A 12,432-nucleotide genomic window follows, 5' to 3' on the forward strand; every position below is an offset into this window, starting at 1 on the left:
CGTGATCTTACCGAATGGCGGAGTAGGCTCGAGGGGCCGAATGGCCTGCTCCTGTTTCTGATTTTTTTTTTTATGTTCTTATGAAAGCTTTCGAAAGAAAATGGAAAAAAAAAACATAAACACTTTTTTTTCCCGAAGGCCCCTCTGATTTTTCTCCAATAGTTGTTGTAAGCAGCAGCGCCCTGAAGATTAAATGTTTAATTCCTGAAGACTCCAGGACAATCCTGGAGGGTTGGCAACCCTCACTGAGTCAGCTGGGGCACTTGGTCTCATCGCACCTTGACGAAGGAAAGGGGGGGAAAAGAATCAGCCAGGGTTCCCGGTCCTGATCGCCATCCAGCACCCCCCACCCCTGCTGGAAAGTACCTGCCAGCGGACAGTTGGGCGAGGACAGGATTCAGGCTTGGCTCTGACGCCCTCCACAGTTGAATAGTCCACCGTGTTCATTGTATGATTTATATCGATGAATTGTATTCAGGTGGTGGGTATCAATTGGGGACGCTCTTGAATCCTTTTTATAGGAGAGCTCAGCGAGGGTGTGGTGTGTGTGTGTGTAGGGGGAATCTATGTGAATAGAGGCTCGGAAGCAACTAAAGACCAGGCTGTAATATTCTGTCCTTCACCACCACATGGCAATCCAATTTTAACACACTGTGTGGGCTGACGCATGAGCATTGGTCACTCAGACGAGGTACCAGCCTGGCTGGGTATCAGCTCCTTTCACAAAAGCTCGGGCGTCCAGGAAACCAGTCACATGCCGTCGACCGGGCTTAAGCGCGCGGAGCGATCCCCTCCGACGGACCGAATTTCTCGTCGGAGCGAGGCCCCGAAGCCTCCCTCGGGGAGCCTGCGCCTCACAGCTTGAGCCGTCTCTCGGAATCCCCCTCCGTGCCATTTCACTCTGCGCGGAGGGGTTCCCCTGTACGGGCCGCTCCTGCGCACTCCCGGCTTCCTCGCCCCTCGTCTCTCGTCCGGATGTGCCGTCTCCCCATTCGGCGGGTCCCCGATGGAGGGCTCTCCGCGCAGGAGTCCTCCCCCCCCGCGCACCATTGGGGATCTGGGGTGGGGAGTGCTGCACGGAGCAGTGCCGACCAATGGGTTTTTAAGCCACTACACAGAATGCGAGAGGTTTGCAGCCCCCGTTCCACTAACCGAAGGGGCTGCCCCTCAACCTCTGCCTCCACTTCAGTCCCACGCTCCCGATCCTTGGCCACGCGGTGCGGAGGAGAGTGGGGCGTTGGGGGGGGGGGAGGGGCGGGGGGGGGCGTGCAAGTCGAGGACCTCCCCCCCCCACCCCCCGTGGGTCTGCTCGTGGCCAAGGCGGCCATCCACAGGTCCAGGAGTGGCGGAGAGTCCATGGGGCGGGCGGGTGTAGCGGGTGGGGGGGCTGGTGGTGCGTGGGTGGGGAGAGTCGCTCCGACTGTCTGCCTCCCCGCTGCGGCATTCTCCGCGCCCGGGTGACCCTGGAGAAGGAGTGCACGGTGTCCGCTGGTATGCTTGAGGCTTTCCGTGACCGGTGGGCACCGCAGGGACTGGAGTTGTGGAGAATAGGAATAACGTCATTACAAGTGTCCTTTGTTTTATGGTTGAGTTCCGCATTAGTTGTTGCTCTTTTCGTTTTTATTTGATGATACTGGAGCAATCCAGTGTCCCCTTACAGTTTTATTAGAAAAGGCAAAACGTAAACCTCGACTCAACGACCACTTTAACTAACCGGAGTAGCTCTACCGACCGGTGGTCTCACCGTAATTGCTGGGCGAAGTTGAGGGCTGTGTCTGTCAGGATGCACCTCACGTTAACCTCCACGCCACGAGGCTCACTCCACGTTCGCTGCCGGGCTCGGTACAATTCACTATTTAAACAAAGAAATGAAAATAAAACAAAACCGCTCCTTTTAATTACAGTGCTACGACCTCTTCAATCTCCTTGGACTGCGGATTGCCTACGTGACCTCCACGGGCAGACTTGTCGGTGTGGTCGCCCTGAAAGAGGTGAGGGGGAGGCTGCAGGTCTGCGCCCTGCATCGCTCCATGACTCTGCCGGGTATTCTGATTCAAACCGTGTGGATTAAAGGAACGAGAGACCGTGCATTTATATAGCGCCTTTCACAACCTCAGGGTGTCCCCAGAGCGCTTCACAGCCAGTCAAGCACCTTTGAAGTGGAGTCACTGTTGTGATGTAGGGAAACGCGGCAGCCTATTTGCGCACAGCAAGATCCCACAAACAGCAACGAGAAAAATGACCAGACCATCTGTTTCAGTGACGTCGGTTGAGGGATAAATGTTGGCCCAGGACTCCCCCCCACCCCCCTGGTCTTCTTCGAAATAGTGGCCGTGAGATCTTTTACATCCACCGGAGAGGGGCAGACGGGGCCTCGGTTTAACACCTCATTTCGAAAGACAGCACCTCCGACGGTGCAGCGCTCCCTCAGTGCTGGCGCTGGGAGCGTCGGCCAGGATTGTGCGTTCACGTCGCAGGAGTTGGGGACTTGAACCCACAACCTTCTGACTTGGAGGGTGTAACCCACTGAGCCACGGCTGAATACCTGGAGTCACGTAGAACGCTGACCTTTCAGTCCCAGAGTCTGGGTTCAGACGGACACCTTCTGTCCCTGCTGATTGTAAAGGTGCGACGTGAAAGGTCTTTGCGGAGCCTCGATGCACAAAGAATGGGCCAGGAAGGATGCGTAAGGTGATCGATGGATCGGGGGTAGTTGGGGTCGGGGCACACCAGCAGGGCAGAGTAGAGGGAGCTTCACTCCGCATCTGCACCAGTCCCGGGACAAAAGTTCCCACAAACATTTAAAAAGGGACCAAACCAGCAGCGGGCGGCGGGTTTCACTGCATCTCGGAGACGTTGTGGCCAGTTAATCAGGTTGAATCACGTGGCAGAGAAGTGACTGCCCTTTCGGCTGTGCTGCTCCCCCTCGCCCCCTCTCCTCCCCCCTCGCCTCCACTCCTCTCCCCCTCGCCCCAACTCCTCCCCCCTCGCCCCCACTCCTCGCCCCCTCGCCCCCTCTTCTCCCCCCCTCGCCCCCACTCCTCCCCCCTCGCCCCCACTCCTCCCCCCTCGCCCCCACTCCTCCCCCCTCGCCCCCACTCCTCCCCCCTCGCCCCCACTCCTCGCCCCCACTCCTCCCCCCCCTCGCCCCCTCTCCTCCCCCCCCTCGCCCCCTCTCCTCCCCCCCCTCGCCCCCACTCCTCGCCCCCTCGCCCCCTCTCCTCCCCCCCCTCGCCCTCGCCCCCACTCCTCGCCCCCACTCCTCCCCCCCTCGCCCCCACTCCTCCCCCCCTCGCCCCCACTCCTCCAGCACACGAAGGGCAGGGACTCCTCGTTTATCGCATGTATTCGAGCAACACTGCCAGCTGCCTGCCATCAGTACGTGCTGTCCCTGTACAGAAAGTCTGCAAACACAATGTCAGTGTTGGAGGTTTATTTTTCCAATTGGTACCGGACGGGGGCAGTTAGGACACAGGAGGGGTCGAATGGTCTTCGCCTGACCCTGGCTCCATTGTGTTCTTATACAATACAGGGAACAAATCCACCGAACCTAATCCACTTCCCTGCTGTACAACATGCACATTGTGTATTACTCTGAATCGATCCCCTCAAATACTCCCACCCCCACCGACAGACCTGTACCCACCAGTCCTGTACCCCAGTGTTATACTGTGACAGACCTGTACCCACCAGTACTATACCCCAGTGTTATACTGTGACAGACCTGTACCCACCAGTCCTGTACCCCAGTGTTATACTGTGACAGACCTGTACCCACCAGTACTATACCCCAGTGTTATACAGGGACAGACCTGTACCCACCAGTACTGTACCCCAGTGTTATACAGGGACAGACCTGTACCCACCAGTACTGCACCCCAGTGTTATACAGGGACAGACCTGTACCCACCTGTACTGTACCCCAGAGTTATACTTTCTCCAGCTACAACCCAAGTTTGGAGGGGCAGAATCCAGAATTGTACAGCTGGGTGTTTTTCTCAGTAGACGGTCACACAGTGAGCAAGTTTCACCCGGCCACCATTACCCGTCCTGAAGTGCTGGCGGTGACCGTGCCTGTCGGGCAGCCTTGTCACTTACTCAAACTTTCTTTGCCATCCCCTGCAGCTAAAGGCAGCCGTTGAGAGTTGCGTGAAGGGAACGTCCACCAGGGGGAGCTCAGCGAAGCTGGAGGACCTGTCTCAAAAAATCACACTGATCCAGAACGAAAACGCCAAAGACAACTGAATAGTGGAAGGATGCAGAGATTAGCAGATCCTCGAATCTTACTCACCCCACCGGCCTTGATCTGCACGTTGCTCGAGTGTTACAGCTTCCTCTCGTTTTGCAGGAATAATCGCCAAAAAGCTCCTTGCAATGGATCTGTCGATCAGCTCTGGATAGCTTCACACTTCCTGCACTGTTGCTCTAAATCCCTCCATGGCCTCACCACTCCCTATCTCTGTAATCTCCTCCAGCTCTCTGAGAACTCTGCGTTCCTCAAGCTCTGGCCTCTTGTGCCTCCCCCACTTCCTTCGCCCCTCCATTGGCGGCCCTCCAGCCCCCACGCTCTGGAATTCCCTCCCTCAACCTCTCCGCCTCCCTCGCTCTCCTCCTTTAAGACCCTCCTTAAAACCTACCTCAATGACTCAAGCTTTTGGTCACCTGTCCCAATATCTCCGTATGTGGCTCGGTGTCAATTCTTGTTTGATTTCGCTCCTGTGAAGCGCCTAGGGGGACGTTTTACTACGTTAAAGGCGCTATATAAATGCAAATTGTTGCTGATAGTAAACCTGTGAATTGTAGCGACCAGACTCGATGCCCTTCCCATCAGCCAGTCCTGCACAACATCGCTTGGTTCTTCCCAGCACCTTCGGAGCACGCACTGCGTGCCTTAAAGCCTTTCGCATTGAGAGGGGGGAGAAAGCTGATCCGCCAAACAAAAGATTTAACCTTACGAGGGGCTCGACCGAGCTCCTTTGTCAGACTTTCGCCCACAGCCTGCGTAGCGCAGACAAAATCTTCCGAGGCCGAGGCGTAGAGTTGGCTCGCGACTCTGCGGGGCCGCACCGCGAGAATTGTAATCCAGTTTCCTTTCAGGGACGTGATTCGCGGGGACGGCTCAAAAAATGTCTTCGGCCCTGAGGTTAAACCGGGCGACTCGTGTCTGTTTGAGATTCCTCGCTCTGCTGATTTGACAGGACCATTGGCCCCTTTTATCTCGAAGGCTTAACATCTCCGCTAAAACAGTGGAGAGAAGAGCCTTGGACAAGTTGAGTTCAGTGTCGGTGTTCGATAGGAGCCTTTTCAGGCTCTTTGCTAATTAGGGAGGAATCCTTTTTGGATCTCTGCTGGGTGGCAGATGGGCCTGAGCACCTGAGCGAGGCAATGGGACAAATGTAACCTCAGTTCCTATTCCTGATCGCCGTTCAGCGATCGCTGCTACAAAAGAAAAATGCTCAAGTGGCACGGTGACCGGACTCGGCTGCGATGCCTCCTCAGTGGTCGAATAGCCCGTCCGCAGTCGCAGCTGAGACCCCAACGTGCAGAATGGCCGCTCGGGACTGGGGACTGGGGACCAGTTGCACCCGAGGAACCGTACCCCAGGCGCAAGCCGGTGCTTCTAGGAGAGAGGGAGAAGGGAGGAAATAAAATGGGAATGCACCTTGCGAAAGAGCATTGTCAATGCTGCGGCCGCCCGGGTTCACCCTGCGCAGTTTCTGGCTTCCAAAAACTCTTGGGGGTGTTTTTAAACTTCTGTAGGCTGCACTCCCTGGCATCAACAGCCCCGGCTTCCAGGAACCAACAGAGTGCAGGTCCAGGGTTCTGCCCTGGGGATAAGAGCTGGTCCCAGAGACCTGCCCTCTGGGGGTCCCCAGTTCGGCAGGTCCCCGGTGCGCCAACAGTGCAGAAGTTGCTCTATCCGAAACAAGGGGCCCTGTAATTCCACGGGCTGTGATCCCGCCAATTACGCTGAACCCCCGCTGGATTTTGCGGGGAGCCCGGTGGGTGGGCACCCCATTTGCGTGGCGAAGGCGGGTGTAAGTGCCACATCGGCCGCATCGGGAAACTCGGATGCCTGTGGAGGGCGGGCCGCCTCTGGAGCATCGCCCGCCTCCGCCGATGAAACTCCCCCCCCCCAATCGTGCCTTTGTCATCTTCAGACTCCACTGTTCTAATACTCCCCTGGCCGGCCTCCTCCGTGAACCTCAGCTCATCCGGAACTCTGCTGCCTGCAGCCTATTCTGCACCGAGTCCCCTCACCCCAGTCCTTGCTGACCTACATTGGATCCCAGACTCCCAATGCCCCCGATTTTCATCCTCACGTTGCAATCCCTTCATGGCCGCGCCCCTCCCTGCATCTGTTACCACTTCCAGTTCTGTAATCTCCACCACCCCCTCCGAAATCTCCGTTCCTCCAACCCTGACCTCTGGAGTGCCCTCCCCCCCCCCCTTCACCCCACCATTGGCGGCCGTGCCTTCAGCCATCTAGGCCCCAGGATCTGGAATTGCCTCCCTCTATCCCTCCGCCTCTCCCTCACCTCCTTTTTAAGACCCTCCTTAAAACCCACCTCTTTGATCAAGCTTTTGGTCACCCTTCCTAAAATCTCGTTCTTTAGCTCAGGTCCCTTTATTTCTGATTACACCTCTGTGAAGCGCCTTGGGACGTTTTTCTATGTTAAAGTTGCTTTATAGATACATGTTGTTGTTGTTGTTGTTGTTGTGATGCCTGCTATTCTTAGTTTCTCCACATGATGGCAATGTTACCTCCAGGAACAATATTACAAGAGCTGCAGTCCTTGTTTCTCCAGGTGTGGCTCTGCAACCTCACTGAACCTGTCGCAGAAAACACAGCTAAAAGACATGTCATTTGAAGTCAGTGGGGATCAGAGGGGAAACCCTCCAGTGGCTGAAGTCACACCTGGCACAAAGGAAGATGGTAGCGGTTGCTGGAGGCCAATCATCTCAGCCCCAGGACATCGCTGCAGGAGTTCCTCAGGGCAGCGTCCCAGGCCCAACCATCTTCAACTGCTTCATCAATGACCTTCCCTCCGTCATAAGGTCAGAAGTGAGGGTGTTCACTGATGATTGCACAGTGTTCAGTTCCGTTCACAATTCCTCAGAAAAATGAAGCAGTCCGTGCCCGCATGCAGCAAGAGCTGGACAACATCCAGGCTTGGGCTGATAAGTGGCAAATAACATTCGCGCCAGACAAGTGCCAGGCAATGACTATCAACAAGAGAGAGTCTAACCACCTCCCCTTGAAATTCAACGGCATTACCATCGCCGAATCCCCCACCATCAACATCCTGGGGGTCACCATTGACCAGAAGCTGAACTGGACCAGCCACATAAATGCCGTGGCGACAAGAGCAGGTCAGGGGCTGGGTATTCTGCGGCGAGTGACTCACCTCCTGACTCCCCAAAACCTCTCCACCACCTACAAGGTGCAAGTCAGGAGTGTGACAGCCCGTCAAGCTGCAACGCCGCCCACTTCGTAATGAGCAACTTTTCCCATGGCCGGCAAACACCGGCGATAGAATCACCCACCTCCATAAGGCGGGAGCCTTTCATTTAAATATTAATTTGGGGCGGGGTTGTCGTGCATGCTAATTCCTTATGACTTGTGTGCGGTACATCGGTTTTAAACGATGCCAGTGTGAAATGGGTTGCTAGGGAATGAGCTGTGAGCGGTAGTGATGAGCTCACATGGCACAGAAGGAGGCCATTCGGCCCATCGTGCCTGTGCCGGCCCTTTGAAAGAGCCATTCAATTAGTCCCACTCTCCTGCTCTTTCCTCGCAGCCCCTGTAACTGTTTCCTTTTCATTGTGGGTATTGGGGAAGTGGGTAGTTCTTGGGTTTTGAAGGCTCCCTCCAGTATTTGTTTGTGGTGTCAGCTGTGGTTGGAGTGATTAGCATTTTCAGCTCGTTTTATTTTTTTAAAGTCTTTTTATTTATTAATTGACTTTTTTTTCTTGTGGCTGTCTTGGATTAACACAGCTGTTTATTGTTTAAATTTTGCTTCTGTGCGGATTCTCCAAGTATGTCGGGGGAAGGGGGAAGAGGCTGGCTGTTCATTGCTTCCTTGAGTTGGTGTGCAGAGGGGTTAGTCGGAAAGTAGTCACCAGGGAAAATTAATCCCAACGGGAACGATCCTATTGGATAAGTGCTCGCAGTGGAGGTGTAAGAGCAAAGCAACGGGGCGTCAGAACACCAGTGTGTTCATTGACACCACTGTGTCCGCCAATGAGTTGGAGGTGGGGCGGGACTCACAGCAAAGTCTATTTTATAGCAAACAGTCTATTTACTCAGCAACGTGGCCTGTTTAATCAGCACACTGCAGCAAACAGTCCACAGAGTCTATTTAAAAAGAGCCTCTACGAACTACAGCAAACCGGACTCATGACCGACACCGCAGCAACTTCTCCCGATAAAAGCAGGATTATTTCTCCAGCAAAATGCAGTGAGTGGAGGATAGTTACATGATACGAATTTATGTGCGTAAAATCAATCCCAGTCACTTACAGCAGTGCAGTCTCCGGGCGTGATTGACAGGGGAAATTACATAATTATCTCCATTCTGGCCGGGAATAGTGGTGTCACTATATGCAGCTTCAGAACACCAGCACTCTGCCCCATTAGAGGGTGGTGTCTGTGTTCACACCTGCAGTCTGCCCACAACAATTTCAACGGATGAAAGGAGGAAACTCACCGAATGCCTGCGAACAGGTTCAACTGCCCTGTGGGGGGTGCAGGAGCCTGGGATACTTGGAATTGTGCCTTAAATAGAGGGAGTCTTACTCGCAAATCGCATATCAATGGCCTTTGCCTCGTAACGCGATGTATCATTATGATTAACTTCTGGTTTCACAAACCCGAGGTGTACAAAATCTTGATCAGTTGATAAAAGTACATTTAAATACATAAAATCTTATTGGTGTAGCAGGCGCGCTGTTAAATAAAATAAACGTTTTTGTTTAATTTTCCGTTACATAGTAAATTGCTGGATTTTGTTTTTAAAAACTGTAAATGCTGGAAATCTGAAATAAAGATTAAAAAATGCTGGAATTGCACAGCAAGTCTGTCAGGGTAGGATTATCAGAGTGGTCCATCAGTGTTTTGATTAAAGGACCCTCCTAATCCTGAAGTGTTAACCTGTCCATTCTGTTCTCAGATGCTGACTGACCTGCACTGCGATTACAGCATTTTCCAAACTTATATAAATTATATTTTATTAATCTTGCAAAGATATTCTTGCACTCACCTCCCTTCCAATGGGCCTGAGCAGTGTCTCTGCTGGCCATCGAACCGTAGAATCATAGAATAGTTACAGCACAGAAGGAGGCCATTTGGCCCGTCGAGCCCGTGCTGGCTCTCCGCGAGAGCAATCCAGCTCGTCCCACTTTCCTGCAATTTTTTTCCCTTCAAGTACTTATCCAATTCCCTTTCGAAGGCCACGATTGAATCTGCCTCCACCACCCCCTCAGGCAGTGCATTCCAGATCATAACCACTCGCTGCGTAAAATAACTTTTTCCTCTTGTCATCTTTGGTTCTTTTGCCAATCACCTTAAATCTATGCCCTCTGGTTCTTGACCCTACCGCCAATGGGAACAGTTTCTCTCTATCTACTCTGTCAAGACCCCTCATGATTTTGAATACCTCTATCAAATCTCCTCACAACCTTCTCTGCTCTAAGGATAACAACCCCAGCTTCTCCAGTCTATCCACGTAACTAAAGTCTCTCATCCCTGGAACCATTCTAGTAAATCTTTTCTGCACCCTCTCTAAGGCCTTCACATCTTTCCTAAAGTGCGGTGCCCAGAACTGGACACAATACTCCAGTTGTGGTCGAACCAGTGTTTTATGAAGGTGCATCATAACTTCCGTGCTTTTGTACTCTATGCCTCTATTTATAAAGCCCAGGATCCCGTATACTTTTTTAACCGCTTTCTCAAACTGTCCTGCCACCTTCAATGATTTGTGCACATATACCCCCAGGTCTCTCTGTTCCTGTACCCCCTTTAGAATTGTACCATTTAGTTTATATTACCTCTTCTCGTTCTCCCTACCAAAACGTATCACTTTGCACTTCTCTGCGTTAAATTTCACCTGCCACGTGCCCATTCCATCAGCCTGTCTATATCCTCTTGAAGTCTATCACTATCCTCCTCACTGTTCACTACACATCCAAGTTTTGTGTCACCTGCAAATTTGGAAATTGTGCCCTGTACACCCAAGTCCAAGTCATTAATATATATCAAGAAAAGCAGTGGTCCCAGTACCAACCCCTGGGGAACACCACTGTACACCTCCCTCCAGTCCAAAAAACAACCGTTCACCACTACTCTCTGTTTCCTCTCACTCAGCCAATTTCGTATCCATGCTGCCACTGCCCCTTTTATTCGATGGGCTTCAACTTTGATGACAAACCTATTATGCGGCACTTTATCAGACGCCTTTTGGAAGTTCATATACACATCAACCGCATTGCCCTCATCGACCCTCTCTGTACCTCAGCAAAAAACTCAATCGAGTTAGTTAAACACGATTTGCCCCATCGCCCTGCATTTTTTTTTCCTTTTTAAGTATGTCCAGTTCCCTTTTGAAAGTTACTGTTGAATCTGCTTCCACCTCCCTTTCCGGTAGATCATTGCAACTGTCCGCTAAGTGTAAGGCTAAGCCCTTGTATTCTCGTTGACTATGCTTCATTCCACTTTTTTCTTCCCCCACCCCCCACTTCGGCTTGGTGCATACTCTGAGGCCGAGTTCTCCTCGGCTGCCATGCTAGAGTCCCACCGTAACTCCGGTGGGAGTCCAGCGGAACGACCTGGAGAAAGGCCCTTCTTGGCCTTGTAAGGGGTGGAACCTCTAGGCCGGCCATGCCACAGGGGTTGTGGGGGGGGGGGCAGGGAAGTGGGCCAGAAGCAGGGAGTCCCTGGTGTATCTCTGAAGGTTGGTACGTATTGGACTCCAGAAGGACGTAAATGAGCTCATTGGACTGGGGCCAGGCATGGGATGTGGGTCTGGACACCAGTGGAAAGCCAATTTATTCTTCATAACGTTGTACTAATTGGCCTCCTTACACTGGGAGCTGAAGTGGGCAATAAGTGGAGTCTCTAGGTGGAAGTCCACCACCTTGGACAGCTGGAGGGCACAGGCTTTTCGGGCAGCATGGAGCAGGTGGGTGCCCGAGATATACCCATCGTGGTACGGACACCCACCATCTCCCAGCAAATGAGGTGCGCCCCCACTGACCCTGCCAGTTCCGGTGAGGGCAGAGCCAAATATCACCACTGTAACTGCTGGCATCGTTGCCCCCCCTGGGTTTTCAGCCCCTCTTTGACCACTGCTCTGCCAAGTGCCCTGAGATATATCTCAGTATGTAAGGAGTGCTATAGGATTATAAATTACTGATGCAGAGTATCCTGTGACATCTGACAATGCACCTGTGTGGTCATTGAATGAAAAGAACGAGAAAGAAGTTGGATTTACGCGGTGCCATTCACATCCTCGGGATATCCCAAATGGTCAATTAATTACTTTTGAAGTACAATCACTGTTGCTGTACAGGCAAATGTACAACAACAGCAATTTGCATTTATATAGCGCCCTTAATGCAGTAAAACGTCCCAAGGCGCTTCACAGGAGCGTTAATCAGACAAAGAGCAAAAGCTTGGTCAAAGCGGTAGGTTTTAAGGAGCGGCTTAAAGGAGGAGAGAGAGAGAGGCGGAGAGGCTTAGGGAAGGAGGAAATAGTAGCTACCAATCTGTGCACAGCAGGGCCTCGCAAGCAGCAAATGGGGGGAGTAAATGGCCAATTCTGTTTTTTTGGTGGTGTGGGTTGAGGGAGGAACGTCGGGGGAGACATCCCTGCTTCTCCTTCGAACAGCGTCGTGGGATCTTTCACGTCCACCCGAGGGGTGGGGGGGGGGGGGGGGGGCCTCGGTTTTTGACGGCACGACGGCGGCGACCTCCGACAGCGCGGCGCTCCCTCGGTCCCCGCGCTGACGTGTGAGGGTTGGTGCTCGGACGCCGGATGGTCAGACTCGGGAGGCGAGAGGGCTGCTCCCGGACCGAGGCCAGGGTCAGTTGCCGGCCGCCACACCGCGGGCGAACGCCCCCGCTGCCTGGCGAGGGTGAGCCGGAGGGCGCCCGCCGCCCGGTGGAAACGGCCAGCGGCTTCGAGCACGAGGAGGAATATTTGGCGGGAAAACCCTCCTCGACGGTGGAGGGGGGGGGGGTCACGTGGTGCAGAGCCCCCGCTGGCATCCGGGTCCTGTTGGCGGGGGGGGGGGGGAGGGGGCGGGAGAGAGAGGAGGGGGTCACGTGGTTGCGGAGCCCGCCGGCCCGGGGGGGGGAGGGGTTTTGGAGGGGGTCACGTGGTTGCGGTGCCCGCCGGCATCCGGGTCCTGCTGGCCCCGCCCCGGGGGGGG

General features: G+C 53.7%; 1 protein-coding gene across 1 annotated transcript in view; it reads left to right on the forward strand.

Annotated features, from left to right (window-relative positions):
* The window catches only part of LOC137302447 (chloride channel protein ClC-Kb-like), a 62,806-nt gene extending 53,734 nt beyond the window's left edge, over positions 1 to 9,072 (forward strand). Inside the window, exons 22-23 of the mRNA XM_067972121.1 lie at positions 1,905 to 1,991; positions 4,126 to 9,072. Of these exons, the coding sequence (XP_067828222.1) occupies positions 1,905 to 1,991; positions 4,126 to 4,245 (207 nt within the window). The 3' untranslated portion in view covers positions 4,246 to 9,072. The remainder of the gene's footprint in view (positions 1 to 1,904; positions 1,992 to 4,125) is intronic.
* The last annotated feature ends 3,360 nt before the right edge of the window (positions 9,073 to 12,432 follow it).

The sequence above is a fragment of the Heptranchias perlo genome, chromosome 35 (assembly GCF_035084215.1).
Source record: "Heptranchias perlo isolate sHepPer1 chromosome 35, sHepPer1.hap1, whole genome shotgun sequence".
Lineage (NCBI taxonomy): Eukaryota > Metazoa > Chordata > Chondrichthyes > Hexanchiformes > Hexanchidae > Heptranchias > Heptranchias perlo.